Source organism: Podarcis filfolensis (assembly GCF_964270895.1).
Source record: "Podarcis filfolensis genome assembly, chromosome: 5".
Taxonomy (NCBI): Eukaryota; Metazoa; Chordata; class Lepidosauria; order Squamata; family Lacertidae; genus Podarcis; species Podarcis filfolensis.
In genome coordinates, this window is record NC_139608.1 from 97,758,808 (window position 1) to 97,782,158 (window position 23,351).

At 40.1% G+C, this 23,351-nt stretch overlaps 1 protein-coding gene across 6 annotated transcripts in view; it reads right to left on the reverse strand.

The window, feature by feature from the left end:
* The window catches only part of SMC1B (structural maintenance of chromosomes 1B), a gene marked incomplete at its 5' end in the record, with an annotated part of 39,082 nt that overhangs the window by 10,109 nt on the left and 5,622 nt on the right, over positions 1–23,351 (reverse strand). For 4 of the 6 annotated variants that reach the window (XR_014548616.1, XM_083615527.1, XM_083615528.1 and 1 more), the window contains 18 exons: positions 2,624–2,780; positions 4,283–4,381; positions 4,989–5,142; positions 5,847–5,992; positions 6,379–6,520; positions 7,341–7,447; positions 9,164–9,280; positions 10,221–10,358; positions 10,992–11,138; positions 11,948–12,127; positions 12,471–12,656; positions 13,912–14,119; positions 15,770–15,852; positions 17,306–17,446; positions 17,899–18,157; positions 19,255–19,493; positions 20,994–21,197; positions 22,214–22,326. Coding sequence is in view for 5 of the 6 variants with exons in the window: in XM_083615527.1 (XP_083471653.1) it covers positions 2,624–2,780; positions 4,283–4,381; positions 4,989–5,142; positions 5,847–5,992; positions 6,379–6,520; positions 7,341–7,447; positions 9,164–9,280; positions 10,221–10,358; positions 10,992–11,138; positions 11,948–12,127; positions 12,471–12,656; positions 13,912–14,119; positions 15,770–15,852; positions 17,306–17,446; positions 17,899–18,157; positions 19,255–19,493; positions 20,994–21,197; positions 22,214–22,326 (2,820 nt within the window). The remainder of the gene's footprint in view (positions 1–2,623; positions 2,781–4,282; positions 4,382–4,988; positions 5,143–5,846; positions 5,993–6,378; positions 6,521–7,340; positions 7,448–9,163; positions 9,281–10,220; positions 10,359–10,991; positions 11,139–11,947; positions 12,128–12,470; positions 12,657–13,911; positions 14,120–15,769; positions 15,853–17,305; positions 17,447–17,898; positions 18,158–19,254; positions 19,494–20,993; positions 21,198–22,213; positions 22,327–23,351) is intronic. The other 2 variants (XM_083615530.1, XM_083615531.1) reach the window with 2 other exon arrangements.

Genomic DNA, 23,351 nt, shown 5'->3' on the forward strand with positions numbered 1-23,351 from the left:
GTTCCTTGATATTCTGGAGGAGGGCAAATGTTGTCCCTATTTTCAAAAAGGGAGAAAGAGAGGACCCAAATAATTACCGCCCAGTCAGTCTGACATCAATACCAGGGAAGATTCTGGAGCAGATAATTAAGCAAACAGTCTGTGAGCACCTAGAAAGGAATGCTATCACCAATAGTCAGCATGGATTTCTGAAAAATAAGTCATGTCAGACTAACCTGATCTCGTTTTTTGACAGAATTACAAGCCTGGTAGATGAAGGGAACGCAGTGGATGTAGCCTACCTTGATTTCAGCAAGGCATTTGACAAGGTGCCCCATGATATTCTTGTAAAGAAGCTGGTAAAATGCGGTCTTGACTATGCTACCACTCAGTGGACTTGTAACTGGCTGAATGACCGAACCCAAAGGGTGCTCATCAATGGTTCCCCCTCATCCTGGAGAAGAGTGACTAGTGGGGTGCCACAGGGTTCTGTCTTGGGCCCGGTCTTATTCAACATCTTTATCAACAACTTGGATGATGGACTCAAGGGCATCCTGATCCAATTTGCAGATGACACCAAACTGGGAGGGGTGGCTAACACCCCAGAGGACAGGATCACACTTCAAAACGACCTTGACAGATTAGAGAACTGGGCCAAAACAAACAAGATGAATTTTAACAGGGAGAAATGTAAAGTATTGCACTTGGGCAAAAAAAAAATGAGAGGCACAAATACAAGATGGGTGACACCTGGCTTGAGAGCAGTACATGTGAAAAGGATCTAGGAGTCTTGGTTGACCACAAACTTGACATGAGCCAACAGTGTGACGCGGCAGCTAAAAAAGCCAATGCAATTCTGGGCTGCATCAATAGGAGTATAGCATCTAGATCAAGGGAAGTAATAGTGCCACTGTATTCTGCTCTGGTCAGACCTCACCTGGAGTACTGTGTCCAGTTCTGGGCACCACAGTTCAAGAAGGACACTGACAAACTGGAACGTGTCCAGAGGAGGGCAACCAAAATGGTCAAAGGCCTGGAAACGATGCCTTATGAGGAACGGCTAAGGGAGCTGGGCATGTTTAGCCTGGAGAAGAGGAGGTTAAGGGGTGATATGATAGCCATGTTCAAATATATAAAAGGATGTCATATAGAGGAGGGAGAAAGGTTGTTTTCTGCTGCTCCAGAGAAGCGGACACGGAGCAATGGATCCAAACTACAAGAAAGAAGATTCCACCTAAACATTAGGAAGAACTTCCTGACAGTAAGAGCTGTTCGACAGTGGAATTTGCTGCCAAGGAGTGTGGTGGAGTCTCCTCCTTTGGAGGTCTTTAAGCAGAGGCTTGACAACCATATGTCAGGAGTGCTCTGATGGTGTTTCCTGCTTGGCAGGGGGTTGGACTCAATGGTCCTTGTGGTCTCTTCCAACTCTATGATTCTATGATTCTATGATTCTAAGTTCCAGTGAGGGAGAGAGGTGTGGGGCCTGAGAAGGCAGCACTGTCCTCCCAGCCCCGCAAGCCCTTTGGGGCAACAAGAATGTGCAGTGCCCAGGATGTTTGTCAAGCCTTGCGGGCCTGACAGGTAACTCTTGGGATGAATGGAAGCTTTGAGTCATCACGGGAGGGACAAAGAAGAGTATCTTACAAGGAAAGGGATTTTGTGAGGGTTGAGAAACATTTCAGGCAAGGCCTATGTTACTTGGACTTCTGACACCTGAGGTGTATATTTTTAGGAGCCACCATCCTTTTGTGATTATAATGTTTTTTATAAACTATTTGGAAGTTTTAAAATGTTGTAACCAAGAGCTGTTTTCAGGCCCTAAAGTGGTATCTCAAGAAAGGCGGGGGGGGGGGGGGAGGCCAACGACGATTACTTTCTTGGAATATTGCCTAAGGGATCTTGTGGTAGATCTACACACAGAAAAAAATGCTATAAATAAGTCAGAAATTAGATCATTGTAACAAAATAAAATAAAAAACCCTTTAGAAAAACGCATATAAAGATTTCCTGCTCTCTGGCGCCACCTGGTTTATAGCGCATTCAAGTAAGTGGTGTCCTTGCTTGATGCAAATAATGGTGACAAGTTGCCAGGCAGAACAGTAAGGTCCATAGGGGATGGGTTGGGGACTTGGGATGGGTTTGGGAGCACGTGCTGAAGGGGCCTGCTCATAACCTAACCATATGCTCAAGTATAGGGCTTCACCAGAGGAAAAAGGCCACAAAAGATAGTCCAGCAGGACAAAGAGCCAAGCCACTTCTCCGGGGGGGGGGGGGGAGAGAAGGGGAGAGGAGGCCTCCTGCCCACCTTTCAAATATTTTATCTCAATTACTTATTGAAGGCAAACAATAAATAAAAGTTGTGGCTGATTTTTAATCTAAGACATGTGTTCGCCTCTTTCCTGTCAACTGCTAGGACATTTTTAAAGACTTGCAATAACGTAATAAACTGGGATGCAAGTGCACTGTGGGGTGATCAAACAGCCACAAGGGCACCCAAGCAATCTGGGTTTACAAAAACACCTTTCTCACTACTACTATCAGAATCACAGAATCGTTTTATTATTAATTTTACTAATTAAAAAGGTTAATTTTATTATTAATTTTATTAATTAAAATTTTACTAATTAAAAAGGTTCAATATTACCATCAACCGATTCTTGAAATCTGCCTGTAACAACATGTAATCTCTCAAGAGCTCTCATATTCGGGGCTGCTGTTTTTGATAGAACATTTTCTCTAGATGCTATTTCCTGCTGAAGTTTTGTTAGGTGAGTTTCAATATCTTTGTCGGAGCGCAAGTCCTAGATGTAAAATGAAATAAAGAAGTATAAAAACAATGAATAATGGTATTGGGTTATTAAAAATTGCCTCAAAGTCTTAAAAGAAAAGGCAAGGTGGGGGGAGGTAATGTCCACACCAGAGGAAATTGCTGCAGGTGCAACATTTTGACTGTCCCTGTGGGGCTGCAAGTGCCATGCTTATTCCTCCTGGCCTTATGGACTCAGATAGTGCTACTGACCTTCTTAGAGCATACACAGTCCATCAGATGGATACTGCCATCTATCACCCACAAGCAGGAACGGCAGAGTTTAGGAAGTATGATTTTTAAGGTACTGGTACTGACACAATAAGGGAAACACACTAGAATGAAAAACATGTTTTAAAAAGGCTTTCAGGAAAGGTCTGGGTGCAAAAGCTACTAAGAGAAGAAAAAGAACTGCTGTGGCTTAGGAGAGCAGGCATGGGGAAGAGACTGAAGACATTTGCTCACATACCACAACTACCATTGAATAAAATTAAACTCTGGGATTCACTTCAGATGGGGAAGCTGAGGGGCCAGGAAACAAGCAAAACACCAAACCACTGGGCCAAGAAGCCAAGCGGATGTGAGGAGACGTGTGAAGAAAACATTAAAATACTGTCAGGAAAAAACAATAACCCAAACCACTCAAAGCTCACCATAATGAACAACAAGCAAGCAAGCAAGCAAGCAAGCAAGCAAGCAAGCAGGGAAGGAAGGGGAAGATAAATCACCCAATAGTCGAAGATGTGAGGCTAGTCATGAGCAATGAAAGGCAAAACCATCTGGACAGGACGCAGGAAACTGACCAGGGTCTCTAGGAGGAAATCTACTTCCCCAACTCTGCAATTCCTGACAGTGGATGGCAGATGGCAGTATCTACCCATCTGAGGGACTAAAGAATTCAGGGAGAATTTGGTTCAGGCAACAAACCTAATATAGCTGTGAATACCTACAAACAACAATAGTCTCAACACAGTGTGCAGTGTCAGTAATGCAGAATGAATACAGAACCAATTCCTTTTCTTTTCTTTCTTATTAATATCCCACCTTTCCTCCAAGGAGCTCAAGGTGGTATACATAATTCTCCCCATTTTTTCCTCACCACAAACTTATGAAATGCAGAAGCACTCATCTCAACAGCTAGCTGTGCTATGAAGTGCAGACTGCACAAGCTGTGGGAGAATGTCCCCCACATGCCGATGAAAACCACCCTTCTCCCTGAAGCTGCTTCTGTCCGTCCATGAAAGATTCCCTCCATGGTTAATAGCAGCAGGAACCGGTTCAGTGGTCCTGCACACCACAGAATGGATAGTCTCTGGGGTGATTGATTGCAGTCCTGCTTACTGAGCAAGTTGCATGCGGCAGAGAATATCTAAGGAATCATGGTAGCCAGATGTTCCTTTTAACCACATTAGCCAGGCAAAAGGAAAATAAACTGTGGAACCAAGCTCATGAAAACATGCTTTCATACACAATATTAAAATGGAGATCTTCTCTTACCATTAGCTCTTTTGCAAGATTGCTATAGTCTACATGAATTGCCTCTTCTCTTTCATAGATATCAGCCGTCATTTCTGTAGTTTCAGTATCAGATCCCAGCTGTAACAAACAGCCAGCAAAATTAATGGAGATACATAATACTTAAAACTGAAAAACCCAAAATAGCAGCAGCAGCAGCAGCATTTGCTTCTCTCTCCTCTCCCATCCTTCTACTTATGGTTAAGGTACGGTTTACTTCTTCATGAAAACCAGTGATGTCTCAATTTTATCCAGCCTCCTATTCATATCTTTCTAGACGTTTTCCCTTTTTGAGGGGCAGGAGCATCAATTGTTAAATATACATCCTAGCATCTGAATAAAATAGCATTGGATTCGGGGGAAAACACCCATCGGGAGAACATCTTGGCAGTTCTGGTTCTCTCTGCGCCCTCTCAGCGTTAGCTCTTCTAAAAATTTGGTACTTGCCACCAGATAAAACTCGAGTTCAGTGTTTCTCAAACTCGGCCCTCCAGATGTTTTTGGACTACAGTTCCCATCATCTCTGACCACTGGTCCTGCTAGCTAGGGATGATGGGAGCTGTGGTCAAAAAAGGCTGGAAACCCAAGTTTGGAAAACACTACTCTAGTTAGATCAAGGTCTGGCAGACCTTATTTATGTATGAACTCCACAACTGTATTAAATTATTTAATATGCCACAAAACCTACCTCTATTTCACTAATGTCATCCAAAGATCCCAACAGAAGTCCTATCTTTAAGTCCTGGAGTTTGCAATCAAGAAAGGTATTATGCCTTTCTAACTTTTTCTGCTCCAGAGAGGTCTCGATTGCAATACCTTCCTTTTGCAACTTTGCCAACTCTCTGCCACCAAAAAGCAAGAACAAAGAAAACGTAACACTGATATTTCAGCTACTGAAGGTTTAAAATTTATAGAAGAATAGTTTGTATATTATATTATTAATTTAGACTTAATACCCGGGTTGAGAAACACATGAGATAGTACTTTTGAACCACACTTCAAGCTTAAGTTTCTAATCCAAATACAAAGTATCTCAATCCATTCTAGAAATCAATTACTTCCCCATCAAATTCAGCTTGCTTGCTTGATTTCAGTGACATGTGTAAGCAGACACAGGTAACTGGGAAAGATTTGCATGCCCTCTTTCAAAGATAGAAACAGTTTTGTATCCAAGTCATTTACACATTTGCTCTTGCCACTTTTTTACCATCCAAAGGCACCCTGCGGTGGTGATCCAACGAGCACCATAGCTGAACATGTGCACATCGGCTTCTGGATCTCTTAACCTGCTCTGTACCACCAATTCATGAGTGGCCTGTCAGGCTGCAATAAAAATGGTATTGGAGACACCCTGTTGTACACAAAGAACCTCTCCATCACAAACCTTCGGATCTAGGTCATAGCAGTTGTACAGAATTGTACTATCTTAGCAAATATACAATGCTCAACTTAAATGTTCCTGTTCACACAAATTAGTGAGAGAAGTTTCAGTTATCTGGAGTTCCTCCCCCCACAAATCACTTACCTATTCTAAACACAACCTTACCTTATTAGAGTTAGCAATGCCTTCCTTGATTCCTCAACTTGATTCTGTGCTTCTGCAACATCAGCCTTATTAACATTCCACCTTTCCTTCAGCTGTTGCAGTTCCACCGTAACTTCCTCGACCATTTGTAAAAAGTTTTCCTCATCCTATGTACGAAAAGTATTTATAAAGTATAATAGCCTCATGGTAATCTTATCCAGACAAGATAGTCAGACACCTATTGGTAGAGATGGAACACTCTAATATCTCTGTATTGGGTTGATCTACATGGATTTTCCCCTCCTAATTCCGATCTCACTCCTTAATCTTAGTTACATTTATATGTTCATATATTATAGACATGCAATGTGCGCATAGTGCAAAATGCCTAGAAAAGGAGGTCTTCTAAAATAATTAAACCAATTTCTTTGTGAAGTAAATGACTGTAACCAAATCTGATTATTATATTACTTTAAGAAATTTTATGCACTGCTTGATTGTAGTGAAAACTTGAAAAGCTGGATATAAATTATTGTAACAAACCATTGGTTACCTTTTTCAGGCTAATAATATAAGCTTCATCTTTGCAAATATTCTCCTTTAACATGTTATTTTTCTTCACCGCCTTGTCTACCAGGCTGCAAATATACTCAAGCTGAGCACTCAGTCGTGTCTTCTGGTTTTCAAACTGAAACCTGAACAGACACAATACAGTAATATGTTAAGATGGAGACAGCAATGTTTTCCTGTCAAGGGCCGTTACATCCCTCAGAAGTAATGTCAAGGGATCTGTGTTGACTGTGGGAGGGCCAAAGTCAACAGTGGGAAGGGACAGAGTCAGAAGTGTGTGGGGCACCCCCTTTCTCTCTCTATTTCTGGCACACCTATTTTTCTCTTGCCCCCTCTTCTCCTCTACCCAGCAGACTGCCAGAGGAGGGACAGGTCACACTTGCTAAAAAGCTGAACTGATCAGTTGCAGAGGGGTGGGCGTCCATGTGGCTGTAGGCTGCCCTCCCTTCTCTAAATGCAAGGTAAAAAACAAGTTATTATTTAATAATAATAATAAAGTGGCATCAGAATGCATGGCGCTTTGAAGTGTCGATCCCCCAAAGCTTAGAATCTAATCTTCAATCCAAGGGAAACAACCAAGAAAGCAAAAGGTATTGGAATCAGGGGTAAATAAGGAAGCAACATATTAAAAACATTACACGCAAACATCCCTATCGGTAGGGATAGGATAGGAAAAACAGCTTTGGAAAAGAATAAAGCTAGTGACAATTCCTCTCCCCCAATGTACTTGCATCCCCAAGGAGTAGCAAATGCATACTGGCAAGGGCATTCTATGCAAACATAGTTCTGACCTCAATTTAACAATAAAATAATCATCATATGATGATAGCTGAACAATATCTTAGGACAGAGACATTAAGTATGTATGTATGTATACAGAATACGGAGGAATTCTGATTACAGAATGTTACGAAACATCACTACTATTCACTTCTGCATAGTTACCTCTTCTTGTCAATTTCTTCCTGCTCTTGCAAATGTTCCTTTTCATATACACGAATATTGTCTACTCCAATCTCTGCACAGAAGTCACTGAAAACATTGTCTTCCACCTATTGCAACAACCCCCCACCAAGAAGGCAAATAAATCTAAATCCTTAAAAGAAGTTCTTTCACACAGTATATAAAGGTTTTAGAAATGTAAGAAGTATCAATTGTTATTGTAGAGATGTTCACATATTACATTCAACAAGTATACAAATAGTCAAGCTATGCAAATAGACAATAACACTTCTATATGTATAGACAAATGCTTGTGTCTGTGTGTAATGCGTGAATGTGCCATTTAGGAACATTGTCAAGACAAGAATTTTCTTAATGACCTCTTTCACAGTCACTGGAAAGAAACCTCACTTGTACCTTTTCTTCTTCAACAATGCATTATATTATTCACTGTGAGGTATTGACCTGTTAATTGGAACACAGGAACACTGAAAAGCTTGATAGGGCCAGAAGAATTTCACTACTATTTTTTTTACTGCAGACACACCTTTTTAGGAATATTGGGTTGGTAGAGACCAGGCCAAGCTAGACATTACATTATTAAGGAAAGTAGCAATTGTACGAACACAAATAGTAGCCATATGGCATGTGTGTGATTTGGACTGGGACAGTAAGGCAGCTGGGGGGGGTCTTCAACTCTTTAGCCCCTCTATGCTCCCCACCTAAATAACTGCCCCCATCCCATGGTTCTTATCTGCACTGGGAAGAAAATTCCCTTTGGCGCAAGTGGGAGCTCTTCTCCCAATGCAAATATGGGGGTTGGGAGGAGAGATCTGGATCACGACAATGGTGGAAGGTTAAATTGTCTACCCTTCAGCATAGCTCCTATTTACTTGGTTTTATTCACACACACACACACACACACACACACACTCTTACACACTTGCTAATTGCATGAACAGCATCACATCTAGTTTGGCCTTAACTGTTACAGAAATTGGTGTTTGGTTAAAACTGTTTCAAATTTTATTTTATAATAGAAATGAAGTGCTGGTGCCCATTTTGAAGATTTCCTTTCTGTTAAAGAATTAACATAATTATTATACAGGGATAAATGCCAGAGAGAAGTAAAGGCAGCACTAGAAATTCTGTAGAACATATTTCCAAGAACGAGTCAAGGACTTCTTCAGGGACACCATCAGTTCTTCTTAGAGAGTTGAACCTTGATTACTATCTATGGCAGCAAAAGCTGACCTGCCTTACTTACCATACTGGTTCAATTTAAATGAAACCTAAGATATGGGTCTTACTAAACTGTGCAGGGTTCCCATAAAGGGTTGTAAGTTGTCAAAGAATTATCCAAATAAATTGGCAAGCTGTATCTTAACCTCTGAAAGATGGATCTTTGACATTAGACATCATTATGCCCTTTTTTCCAGATGCCAGAAAATTATTTGAACACTTTTCTATGTTTTTGTTATTAACAACGTTAAAATTTATTTTAACTGAGCTTTATGTGCTATATAGCTTTTGGATATGAAAGTGCTTTGTTGAGCTTTTGAACCCCCCCTCCCTAGGTTATGTACATAGCCTGGATACATTTTATTTTGTAAACTATTAATCTGTGGTCTGAGTGAACATGAAGTCTGCAAAGGCCTTTGGCTATATGCACTAAGTTTATTACAAGTGTAAAAGCAGGTCTGGAGCTTTCCCCTTAGATCGGTGGGTTTCAGAAGCAGCCACACAAGGAACACACATCTACAACCAATTGCCGTAAGACAGCCATTCTATGATTCTATATGCTGCCATGAATGAAAAACTTATACCTCATTAATTTTCTTTTGGAGTTCATCCATTTTAACAGCTCTTTGTAAAACTCCTTCATTCAACATCACATGTTCTGACTGGCTATTTAATAGTACACTTTCCAGCATAGATTTTTCCTAAATACAAATAAATATGAACAGTCTTTAAAAACAATGGAAAACTAGTCTCACTGTTTTAATTATTTATGTTGTGAGGATATTTTATTCTGGAACCACACAACTGTACTGCAAATGTAACTATCAGAACATAGGTAGCTAACCTGAAGTCCACTGGCTGCATTTTGCACCCAAAACCATTTTTGGTGAGGCCTCCCCTAAAACTGCTCTACGGGTTCCCCACTATGAGACCATGAGGCCAAAAAAGGCTTTTTGTGGGGCCTTCCATTTTTCTTTTTTAAACATTTAATGATTTTAATGATATTAATTCTTAGAAATAATTTGTTACTGCTGTAACTGGTTCCTGCTGTAACTGGTGACAGCAACATGTTTGAGGCCAGACAAATCCAACCTAAATTTCTCAATTTACAAAATAATTTAAAATTTAATTTAAAGAAATTGTTTTATTGACTCCTTCCAAAGGTAAACTTCACTATGCTACCATGATGACAGAAGTTTTTTGTGTCCTCCCCACCCTCCCAAGATTTGTCCTTTATAAACAAAATTGACGAAAATGTGGTTGCACTCACTTTTAAACTGTGGCCCCTGGATGATTGATCAAGGGCAATGCAGTCCTTGACACAATAAAAAAGTAAGCCAGTCCGGAGATCAGAAGAAGCCACCCCCACTCCAACACCCAAACACAAAAAGGCCAACGTTTAGTTTCTGTTCATCTAAATGCAGACTTCATGTTTAGAGTATAAAAGTATAAAAATGAAAGTCTCCCAATAGAAACATTCCCTCCTAAATTATGGGTTTTAAAAAAAGTATTACTTCTATTTCTTCAACGGGTAAAGGAAAAAACTCAATTATGTTACCATTTAAGATGTCCTAGTTAAAACCAAAAAGCAAGTCATTTTGCCCAGACAAGGAAAACAGCCACCTGAGAGTTTAATATTACCTTATAGAAATTAGCAATATGTTTTTTTTTAAGAACTTCTAGTTCATTTTGCGAATATTTATGTCGTGTTTGAATTCCTTGGCATTGAGCTTGCAACTGCTTTAAATCAGCCTCTTTGCGCTTGATTTTCATCAAGTCCTAAGTATAGGAGAGAAATCTGATTTAGTTTGCATTTAGAGGGAAACCTACCTGAATCGCACTTTCTGTAACAAATTTGCAGTGCAGTTCTCCAACCGGGTAATATGAACAAGAATGTATTTATTAGGGGAAGCTGTGCATTAAAATGCATGCATTAGTGAAAATAACAAAAAAAATGCATAATATTATGGGAAATTGCATTTCAAAAACGTGTTCATTAGGGGGGAAATTGAATCAATTCATCAAAAGTTGAATTGTTCCTTTTACAGTATTACAGTAATGATATCAGGATACTTTGGCACCTTAAATTTAGGTTATGGACCCAACAACGGAATGTCTAGGCACGCTTTTTTAAAACAAAAATACAAAGCTGAAAAAGAATGAACTACAGCTAAAATATTATGTTCATTTCAAATGATCTAGTCCTTGTCTGCAAAAAACAAAGCCATGCTTCCCCTGCCCTCCCTAATATTCTGAAGAGGGTCTCTTCTCCAGTCTTCAGAGAGTGGCTGGAAGTGGGGAGGCAGAAAAAGGTCCTCTTTTCCTTCCATTCTGTAGTTTGTTGCAAAACGCACCTAGAACAATGGGAGTTTCGAACACTGATACTGTTGGACATAATTTCCATAGCTTTACCTTTAGTTCATTCATCAGCTTCTCTCTCTGCTCTTTAAGTTCATTCACCTCTTTTTCATCCCAGTATCTAGCTTTCTTTTTCAAATCACTTGAGCCGCCAGAGATTACACCAGATTTCAAAAATAAAGTTCCATCCAGAGCCACTGTCTGAAAATTAAACACTTTTTTTCTGAATTGATCAATATTACTAGAGTGCAATTAGGCATAAGTATACTAACAATTCCTGGACTGAGGTGAGGGCAAGTATATGGGGGGGGGTGGATATTCCAAACTAGCTATATTCAAATCAATTTTGCCTTCCAATAAAACACAAAGAAACGGGACATAAAACCAGTGAAATAGTTCAGGATTAAGACAATTATATAATACAGTGTGTATCTGACTATCCTGTATCTTGGATGAAAGGTAGTATATGTGATAACCTCTGGCCAGCTTAAACCTAACCAGAACCTCTGGCTGGTCTCATATAACAGCAATTTTAAAAGACCTGCACTGGATGTCAATTGTCTTATGAGCCTGGTGTGTATGGTGACTTTTAAGCTCTGAAGGTTCCTATTTTACCCATTCAGTGGGACAATGTTTAACTTCAGTAGCTAATGTGTCATTAGATTATAAACTCTGTTCCAGCTCCTGCCAACCTAGCATTATATTTTATATAACACTTTATTTTAATTTAAAACAGCAATAAAAGCAGTAGCTATAACAAAATAATCAAAATAAATAAAACTAACAAATTTTCAAAAGCAAATGTTCAGAGGACCACCAGTGTTATCCTGTCAGGGGGAAGTGTTTTAGTCTAGCCTATTTTAGCTGTATAAAATGTTTCTGGCACTGGCTAGCATTTCAAGTTATATAGTTCTGGAAAGATGAGCTCCATGATTCTTCTGAACATGTACCTTGCATGTTTAAAAGCCAACAGGAAATCTTATTTTAAAAGTGAGGTTCTTTGTGCTTACTTTAAGTCGGTATGGTCCTTCAAATGCTATTTGTCTTGCTTCCTGTACTGTTTCACATACTAAACCGTTCCCACAAACAAACTGAATTACTTTCTTCAGTGCAGGAAACGATGTCTGTATAACATCAACCATCATTTTAGTTCCTTTTATCTCTCTCAACTGTTCATTGATTGGTTCTACCTAAATAAAAATGTTTAGAAAAGGTTACTTAAATACAATGAAAGAGCCTGTAACAAAGATTACAAGTATCCTATCAGATTTTGTTTCTAACATACGAAACATGCTTTCAGACACTCATAAATTAATAAAGCAATATTAATTGGGCCCAAAAGGAGCCACAGAGAAACCAACTATACAAACCTAGACACTTTAATTGTTGTACAAAATCTTCTAAGACTACAGACACATCTTACAAAATATGTTTAAAGCAAATTTAAACTAACAAAATTTCTTAGATGTCAAAGTAATCCCCAATCAGCTTTGTGAATAAAAAACTAATAATATACTTTTAATAAAAGTGTACCTTAAGGTAATCTAAAGGAAGGAAAGTTTCAGCCTCAGCTCTTTGTTCCTTGAGGAAACGAATGCATTCTCTAGCTACTTTTTCTGAAGCCACAACAATCGCAACCATATACATGCCAAAAACTTTGGTGACAGCAAGCTGATATTTTTTATGGATAGGGTGACTCAAGTCAAGCAGTCTTCCAAACTAAAAACAGAACAGCAATAATAAGCAAACTGATCTTTGAGTTTGTACAGCACACATTTCATTTTAGCTAATTTCCCATTTTTTTCAATTAAAATTGCATTTTTTTTCTTGATGGAAGCATCCATTTTCAAGAGGCATCAGAAAAACCGAACCTTACAATCCTCATTCTAGAAGCAAATACAGGAATGTTTTTAAATCCATTATGAAAAGACATTCACTGCATTCTACCTAAATGAACCTTATTTCAGCACATATGAGAACCTACTATGTGGAGCATCTTAGAAACCTCTGGGTATGTTGGTGTATTACTATGGCAATGTTTTATCACACCATTTTTAAATAAACTTGTGATTGCTGCTAAAACACTTTCCCAGCTTTAGCTCAGTGGAAAACCACTTGAATGAGAGTCCTAATATCATACTATATGGCTAGCCGAATGTGAGGCTTCCAGACGCTGTGGGACTCAAGCTATTAGCCAGCAAGAGCGATGGTCAAGGATGATGGGAGCTGTAGTCCATCATCATCTGGAGGGCATCACTGCCATAACGATAATAATAAAAGGGATTGTTTTATTGTCTAGAAAATTCATTTTGAGCGCAGCCATTGAACACATTGCTAAAAAGACAGTGTCTGCAGTGGGTGCGTCAGTGATATTCTAATAATTAAAACACTATTTATTTATTTATTTATTTATTTATTTAAAAGGGGACCTTCTCCACAGCTTCAACATCATGTTCACCTGTGCTGATGCAACATAGACGCAGGAAAAGCACAATACTACTCCCAGCGGTGTGGACAGTCAGTTACAATGGAAAAACTAGGATTGGCTCCTAGCGTCGTCCACCCATCTCAAAGCGGTTCAGCAGGGAGCTTCCAACCTCCTGCTCCTCTTGTCCTGCACTGCCAGTTGGAGAAACATTCTTGTGGTTTCATAGTTTCTTTTTGTAAACCAAGTTGAGATTTATTTATTTTTAATCAGGTGGGGTATATATTTTATGAAATAGCTAGCTAGCTACTAGTTTCTCACTTTTAGTGAGCATAAAAGTTATGTAGCCACCATAGTGCTACTTTATTTACCCAGTTAGAAAAATACTGATACTCAAAAATGGTTTGCTAGTTCTCAGTTGCACTTATGTTTAACACTTCTCAGCATTTATCAAGTAGGAAACATGATAAAGACAACTGGCTATTCACAAGGCAAAATTCTGAAGTCTACTGAACACTTTAAAATGTAACAATGAGTTCATCTAGTTACCACGTGACCAGGATATAGTCTTTTGAGGCTCTCCAAGTTTTCAGCCCTTGACTTCTGGCGTTTCCCCTCATGGACATCGATTTTTGCATTATGCAGGTCACTGACAATTTTATTCAGTTCTTCGTTTAACTCAGTCATTCGTGTCTTTGACCTTTCAATTTCATTTGTGAGTGTTACTTCTTCCTGTTTTTTCTCTGCTAAAGATTCACTTCAAACCAAAGCAAAATGGTAAAAAACACAGCCCAATTAGTTTAATGTCAACTAAGCAATACTGCCACGAATCCTGAAGGTCATCCTTCAAGGGAGGATCCCAGTCAAATCAAGCAGGGCTTGAAGTACCTGCCAATCAACAGATTGTCATCACTTTGAGCAGGGATGGGCTCCATTGGGGAGATGCCGAGAAAAGTCAGTCCTAGCAGGGCTGCATTTAGTGCCAAATAGAAACCCTGCTTGCCAAGGAACTATCAGGATTGCACTTTAAGGTTCTTGGTTGTTCTTACGCAACAGTGTTTTTACCTGACCCCTAGGTAAATGATCTTAGGTGGGGAGACTCAGTTACAGGATCTTGATCTGCAAATAGAAGTACAACTCTCTGGAAAAAGCTACCATACGAGAAAATTCCTGATCATCCAAAGTGTCCACAATGAAAAACAGTATGAACCAAAGAAACATTCAAGTGAGAGAAAGAACCCCCAAATGTAAAACTTACTAAATTTTTAAGACAAAAATCTCCCCATCCCACCCCCACACCTTGCACAGTAACCTTCCTGGCTGGGTAGGGCACTTTCTATCCATTACAAAAATGTACATATGTAAGACCAGTAATAATAACAATAATTATTAATTTATACCCTGCCCATCTGGCTGGGTTTCCCCAGCCACTCTGGGTGGCTCCCAACAAAATATTAAAAACACGATAAAACATCAGACATTAAAAACTTCCCTAAACAGGGTTGCCTTCAGATGTCTTCTACAAGTCAGATAGTTCTTTATTTCCTTGACATCTGATGGGAGGGCGTTCCACAGGGTAGGTGCCACTACCAAGAAGGCCCTCTGCCTGGTTCCCTGTAACCTCACTTCTTGCAGTGAGGGAACTGCCAGAATGCCCTCGGAGCTGGACCTCAGTATCTGGGCTGAACGATGGGGGCGGAGATGCCCCTTCATTATGCTTTTCACCTCAAGTGGTGTTAGCACCAAAACAACCTTGCTCATACGGATTTATTGGGAGAGAGTATTGTTCTTACTACTGTATTGTCTGTCACTGTCAGGAACTGGGCAGAGTAGGAATGGCAGAGACTACCTCCCCATCCTGACCCTTCATGGAGGAGGAAGACGGAAGACAGTATAGGTGTGGACAGGCTGCTTGGACGAGTGAAACCGACCACCTGTCTCCTTGATCCTTGCCCATTCTGGCTCATAGAAGCGAGCCAGGAAGGGCTCCACGGGGTGATGAATGTTTCCCTCTGTGAGGGAGCCTTCCTAGACCCGCTGAAAGAGGGCAACCAGCCAGGAGCCTCTGACAGTGTCCTGACAGTCACCCTGGGTTCATTTGGGAGAAAACGTAGGATATAAATTTTATATGTATTAAAAATAATATCCCCAGTCAACTTATGAAACTCAGCCCACTCCAGAGCTCTGTGGGTTTACCTGGGTATATGCAGAAAGCCAGTTTACATCTCAAAACTATATAGCATACACCTGTAGATTTGCATGCAATGCTCTCCCTTTAATATACTATTTTGACAGCAGGTTTATGGGGAAAACCAAACAAAGAACTATCAAAATATTTTAATCTACTAGCTCATGTTTGTGCAAAAAGTGATGAATTTAAATTTAATCAGATTTTATAAATACATACACACATGTGCTGCTATACTCTGTCAACTTCTCTATCCGCTTTTCATGATCTTCTATCTGTTCCATAACTTGCTTCATACTTGCCTAAACAAAAACAGAATGTCAAAAGATACTACTTTATCAAAAAGGAATGTGAAGCTTACCCTTATTCTCTCCCTAGTGGATGGAAGTTATCTAGGGGATGGATTGCTCCTATGACTTACTTCAGAGGCAGAGCAAAGCAAAGCACTCTGTACTTAACCCTCCCACCAACTGAAAGAACTTCAGGATGCAATGCTGCTGAATAAACAATTTTGGGCATAATTTGGCATCCAATCAACCATTAACATGGAATTTTAGAGTTGGAAGAGACCCGGAGGGTAATCTAGTCCGACCCCCTGCAATGCAGGAATCTCAGCTAAAGCATCCATGACAGATGACCATATTAACCCTTCCCCCAAACAGAGCCAATGATTCAGAAGACAATCTACGTAACACTGCCCATTTGTACTGGAAACACATCCTCAGGTCTTCTGGGCTTGAGAGAATCAATGCCACGAACAGTAACAAACTGTCTCTCTTCTACCTCTAAAATGCTAGTGGCTTTAGAATGAAGGATCTCGCTTTGAAAAGTCTATTAGAGGAAACATTGTGAGTTTGCTAGAGGAAGCTCTCAGAGCCCCAAAGCATTCATTTACCTGAGAGTCTGCCTGGTGGGTCCCTGGTACCCTAAGGCTCTTCAGGTTAGCATCTTTCACAACAGGCAAGTTTCTCCCCCTGTGAAGCTCACAAAGCAATCTCCTCCTTTCCCTGCCAACTTTCCCATTCCAGAGCTGTGTCTAAAGGCTTGTAAGGCTCCTTTTTCCTCTCCCTGGTCTCCCACTTATTTATAAAAAAATTATTAACACACTACTGGACAAGATATAAGCAGAACCACTGTCATACACTGCCTGATGTCCATCCCACTAAGTCAGTCCAGGAGAATATCAAGGTTGACAGTATCAAAAGCCACTGAGAGATCAAGCAAAAGTAGCAGGGTCTCACTTCCCATGTCCCTCTCACAATAAATGTCATCCATCAGGGCAACCAAGGCTGATTCAGTTCTGAAACTGGGCCTGAACCCAGACTGTAGTGGATCTAGATAATCAGTCTCATGAAGGAACACCTGCAGTTGTTCAGTCTCCAGCTCCCTTTTCCCCTGAAGGCTGCATCTCTATCCAGTTGCCTTCCTACTACACCGTTTTGTTCCCAGAACAATTGAGGTTTCCATCCTCAATTTCCTCAACTCTGCCATGCAAAGATCATTGGAGGACTATTATGTGCTGGGATCTTCATCGATCACTATTCTTTACGGGACTAACTAGATGCAATAGGGAGGGCAGAGAAAAACTGCCTTGGTGCTGTTTGTTAGTGAAACTGAATGCATGAAAATACACTGTTTCTTGAACTGCACAGCAAGTGCAGTATTAACATAGAAATATGAAAACCAAGGGGGCCAACAGGTTGAATACAACTCTTGCCCCAAAATAATTTTTGGTTTGTTATTATTTACAAGTACCTCAACTTCTCTCTGTTTCCGCTGCTCAAATGCCATCTTGTCCTCATCTGCCTTTTGCTCCAAGTGCAGTTTTTTCAGTTGCTGAGTCAATACAGCTACTTTTTTCCTAACTAGTTCTTTCAGCTCCTTATATTTACGTATCTGGACACAAGATCGGACATACATTACCAGGTTGCTTCATAAAAGCTATTTACCAAGTTTATAAAGTGCTCAAGAGCAATCAGTAAAATATTATTTTTTAAAAAAAAATCCACCATGTAGTAATTTTATAGCTTGAATTTTCCAAATCATTGTCCATTTAAGGTATTTAAAGTTATTTTATTTCTGGTTTTAATTAACTTTTAAAAATAACATGTAGGACTATATGGGACACTAGAAACAAAAAAACCCAACATCATTTAATATTCTACATACAAAAGATAATGAATATCTACTGCAGCAACTTCCTGATTTATGTGGCTAAGAAATAATAATCCAAAAATGAATTAAAAATAATTTAAAATGAAAACAACGAACTCCTGATGTGTTAAGTATATGTCTAAAGCTACCTAAAGTTAAAGCTTGAGCATTTTTCTGCTTGTTTTGAAATTTACCTGACTTTCTTCCAGCAAAACATCTCTCCCTTGGTGCAGTGCTTCCTCTTCAACCTTTTCTTCATATGCTTTCCAAGCTTTATCAATATCCATCAGCTCTGTCTCTAGTTCTTTTTTGTTTTCTTCTATCTTAGCCTGTTCTTTAATATGATCTCTTAAATTTTTCTTAGCTGTATCTACTTTTTTTATTTGGTAAGAGGTTCTTTCTTTTGCTTTAATATACTGAGGTCTTTTTTGATTCAGCAAAATTTCCAGAGACCTAAAAAGGGATATATTTTGATCTTTGAACAAAGTACTTTTCAAAGGAATTCAAGAAAGAATTTTGAAAGGCTCCATTAAAGTCATCAACGTTTTCCCACAGCATGACAAATAAACATTGGTCCACTTACTTTGAATATGACTTCAAGGTTGGCATAAGGAGACATCCATTTAGTGGGTTACTTTATTTAAATCACCCAGAGATCTACCTGGAAATTCTGCCCAATGCCCATATAAAAAAGCCCACAGCTGGTTAATCTAATACACTGGGACACATCTGATTTCTAAGTACTCAAGGGGGAGGCTCACTCTGATTCTGCTACATCCTTTAATATTGCAGGGAAAGAGGCTGCCTTCTGAGATACTTTGACAGATGCAGAGACTGAAGCTGCCCTGGATGGTGCCTTTGCTGGAACTGGCTAAGCAGAGCACATAACCACATTGGAAATGGCCTTGAGGATAAGCCAAGGCGTTAAATAATCTGGCTCCCTTAACCTCCTCATTGGGTAAATCATTCCCCTGGCCTCTCTCCTTATCTAAGTCATGAGGTGTCTCCTGAGAGAGGCTCTCGAGTCTCAGGAAGAAATGTCTCACTTCTACCCAGGTCCCTAGGTAGAGAGCTGATAGGTTTAGAAGAACCCTTGCCCTTAACCGGAGTAAGGGGAATCCGGGAATTCATATTCTGAAATGTCAGGAAAGTGGCCCTGGACAGTCCTGTTTTGTGATGGCATAAGGTTGGGTTTCAAGGCTCTGTTCACTCTTCTGTTATGCTAAGAAGTTGGGATTGGCAAGGGAAGGGGTGAAATCAGATTTTAAAAATATATATTGAACTCCTCTAGGATTTTAGCTTCTTAGCAATATTGGTCAGTAAATAGAAACTGAGGCTTTGCATAATCTCCAGATTCAGCAGGCTGGCTCTGGAGAGCTAAAAGAGAATAAATAGAAGTATTCCCACTCAAAGCATTTCACATTATACTGCCTCGTGAAAATGGGGAAACAAAATCCTCACATACCAGCAACACCCATTAGGTGTAGCACAGCATTCTGAGAGATGGGTAGAAACAAACATTTCCCAACAATGTTAATTTATGCACTTACTTTATTTCTTTTTCGATCTGCTGCTGTTTTCTATTTAATGCTCCTAGCGCTTTTTTCTTGGTTCCCACTGCATCTTCAGCATGGGAAACAGCAGTTTTGTTAGAATCAATATCCTTGTTTTTTGCAGCCAATTTGCTGTTCAGAAAGTTAATTTTTTGTTCATTGTGATACAGCTTGAACATTTGCAGCTTCTCTCTGCATTCCCTTAACTTGTCAAACATCATCTGGTAATGCTCTGCCTATAAACAACCAAAGCAAAGTGCCAAACAAAAAACTTGCATTTATTTCAGTTATATTAAATATACATACAATATATATTAGTAATAATTTGTGATTTATAGATGCAGCCAATATATTTAAACCCTTAAAACAGTATTTGTAAATATTAGAAATTTCTTAATAGACATCACTATACCAAGGGTTTCAGTGGTTTTTGTGGGGGGAGGGGTGAAGGGCAGATGGGTACCACCATATGGCCATGCTGCAGCCCAAGCTCTGAGTGCTGGGTATGTGTGAATCAGAGAAGGAAGGTCTCCTACCCTGATCTCTGCCTTGACTATCTATCAGGGGCATGGCCTAGGCATTGTTGTCAACTCTCTCTCCCAGCCTCTCTTGTCTTACAACACTCACCACCTTGATATGGATAAAATGTTAGCCACTGGTTAACAGAGCTGGAAAGGAAACATACTCCATTCATAGGTTTTGCCTTCTCCATAGCAATATTATTTGAAAATTGTTTAATTATATTATTCTTTAGTTTGTCACAACCGTTTATAGGTGTTGGAGGAATAGGACCAGATCCATAGCAGGGATACACACTTTAAAGCCAGGTCTAGGTTGAAGACTGGCATGCCTGCCATAAGGGCCACAGTTTCAATCTGCACCAAAGCAGGCCAGAAAGTCTCTTCTGTTTCTTAAAACAGGTATGGCTAACCTTCTTTGGTCCAAGGGCCAGGTTTTCTTATGGTCAAACCTCTGGAAACTGTATGCCTGCTGTGGGTATGGCCAATCCACACCCCGTTGTGCACGCTCCTCCTGCTGCATGCCCAAGGTCCAGCTCTTCTTTACTTAGCTTTCACTGTTTGCACTTACTTCCCTTCTGATTGGACAGATTCCATTACCAGGTGTTTGGTTGGCAGGGACAGAAGGAGAAGTGGAGACAGAGTAAGTATGTTGGCTGAAAAAGAAAAGGTGGGCCTGGGAAGTAGGAAAAGCAGCTGCCAAGGAAGCACTGAAAAAGGGGAAGCTGGATCCATGGGGGAAGGGGGAGGGAAGCAGCAAGAGGGCTGAGGAGAAACTGGGACAACAAACAGAGCAGTTTATTTTTCTTTCATTTTCTTTTCCTTTTGCCTTAGAAACTACACCACTGCTGATATTGCAGAGCCATTGATTGTTTTAGTTGATTATTATTTCTAATGTTGAACAAGAAGAACCAGACACATGATTCTCAGCTCTGAACCAGGAGAAGCAAAGAAAAATGTCAAATGAAACCTGATTTATAAGATTTCTGCACAAATAGTTAAAGTGAATTCAGAGGAAGCATATTTTGGCACAATAGTGCTGGTGCTTATGCTTATGAGCTAAATCTCTATAATGGGAAATTATTTAGAAAACACTGATTTAAATCATGAATTTCTACCGAAAACAATAAAAACACCACCTAAGAACCAAAAACAATATTGCTAAACTTCGCACACAAACTTTAAGAGCCAAATGTTTTGTGCTATTCTTTGAATTACCTCCTCCTTCTCCAACTTGGCACGTTTGCGCTCAGCTGCAACATTTTTCTTCTTGTTATAACTAAACTGTGCCTCTTCCTCTGACTGCTGCATATTCTTCTTCTTTTCTGCGTATTCAGCAGCAAGTTCTCCTGAATGACTAATTTGTTCAAAAAGTAGAGTTCTTTCCTTGGGTTTCTTCATAGCAATTGTTTCAACTTCACCCTACAGTGAAGTAGGATCAAACTACAGAATTACAAAGCATTAAAACTGAAGCAAAACCTTGTCACCAGCAACAAAAATGAGAAAGGGATTAAAAACAAAGACCATGTTTGCATGTCATATGACACCATCATCTGATTTAAAGAATTGGGAACAAACTTCGGCCACATACACACCGTACATGTAAAGTACATTCAAAGCCCTTTTCCTGACCACACAAAGAATCCTGGGAACTGCAGTTTTTAACATCAGACACAGGAAAGGTGGCTAGTTTGTCCGAAACAGCCTGTCCAATCTGTGAAGCCTGGTGGACTTGGTGAGGCCAGCAAGCTGGAAGTTTCTCACTCCTACATTAAACTATGGTTTAGAAAGACATGCACAAGCAAAAACAAACCACAACTACCTTTGGTCTTGTGCATCCCCCATTTCCTCCTCCTCTATGACCAGGGTAAATTCAGAAGCTTTTGTTTCTGCTTTTCCAACACTGAGCTTCTTCACATTGTCATTTTATGTGTTATTATTATAGGTTCAAACTATGGCATGCAATGCAACTAACCAGAGTTAATGTTAACCACAATTCTAGTGTAGTTAAGCAGAAACTGTTAAAAGGAAACAAAAGCTTCTGAACTTATTCTGTAAGTAAGCCTAAATTACTAGCCTCCAAAAAATGTTTACTAGCCTGCTGGGAGCTGAAAACAGCTCGCCACATTTCTATGCTGAACAAGGAGGCGGCGGCTTTTGCCCTCTGGTAGCCCTGCTTGGTTTCTATGCCAGACACAGGCAAAGGCAGAGCACTCTATCCTTCCTCTGCACGCAATTCACTGCATGGGTGCTAAACTGGTGCTAAAATACAAGGCTAATACAGTACCTGCTCCAATCTATCAATGGGTGTGAGGCTGCAGGACACAGGATGTCACACATTCTACTCCCCAGATTCTTCCATGCCTCTGAAGCTGCAGAGACCCGCGCCAGTTATGCTCTAGTTTCCTGATACATTAGATTACAACACAAATATTTACCTGAAAAACCAAGCAATTCCTTGCTCTAGCAATTATACCAATTTCTTCAAGTTCCTTTGTATAAACAGATCTGCTGACAATCCTGTCATTAACAAGGAATTCAGATCCACTGCCTAGTTTTGGAAGAAAGAGCAGATTCTACAATCCATCCATTTTGAAAGAGATAATGACTACTCAAGCCAAGAAAACAGTTCATTACTTTCTGGCGTGGTCTTTAGTTCTGACCTGTTACCAGATCTGCTCTTGCACTAGTGCATGAATTCACATGTATGGTCATGTTACACAGAGATGGCAAAAAGCTTAGAAGCATGCCTTTGAAAATAAGTAGGCAGCATCAAAGCCAAACAAGTTGCTCGTTATGGATCTCAGGAGGAACCAGGCGTCTTCCTAAGCAATGGGAGGCAAAGCCTGTTGTCTCACCATTCCTGTGAGACCCAGGTCATCTACTAGCACTCCAGAAAAACCAGCAAGAATGCCTTGTGTCATGGGTCTTCTTTTAACCGTACTGGGTTCTCCCAAACCTTTTACTGCGATTGAAAACATACAAATATTTCCTTCCAAGATGGATACTGTCTGGTGCCTTCCCAAGAAAGTCTCAAAAGTGAAACAACAAATGTGGCTTAGAGGCAAGGGAATTCAGAAGGTGGAGGTAAGTGGGGAGACATTGCTAGACTAAGTGAAAATATGTAAGGAGAAGGTGCTCATAACCTGCAGCTTTGCAGTGCATGACCAGACAAGACTGACATTAATGGCTTAACCAAGTGATGGGGACCAATATATCAATCCAAAACTGGTTTTGAAGTCCATATCGTAATGGTTTCATAAAATGTCACCTGGCAAACATCCCAATTTTGGGGAAACCATGTAGCCAGCTAGTGATTCTTAGTGCTTCCGCTGCCTCCTGCAGGGGCAGTGAGTGACTCACAAGAGTAGGTGTAGCAGCCTTCACGATAGGCTCCCCACCCCCCATTCTGCAGTGAGCAGCAGCTCCAATACCTGCTGCAGAGGCAACTAATCACAAGAGCAGATGACAATTAGAAAGCAGCAGCCAGCAGCAGAAACTTAGCAGACACCTGAGGTTCTGCTTGCTTAAAGTAGGGCTGGCGGGCCAGGCTGGTAGGTGCTATTTAGAGATGCT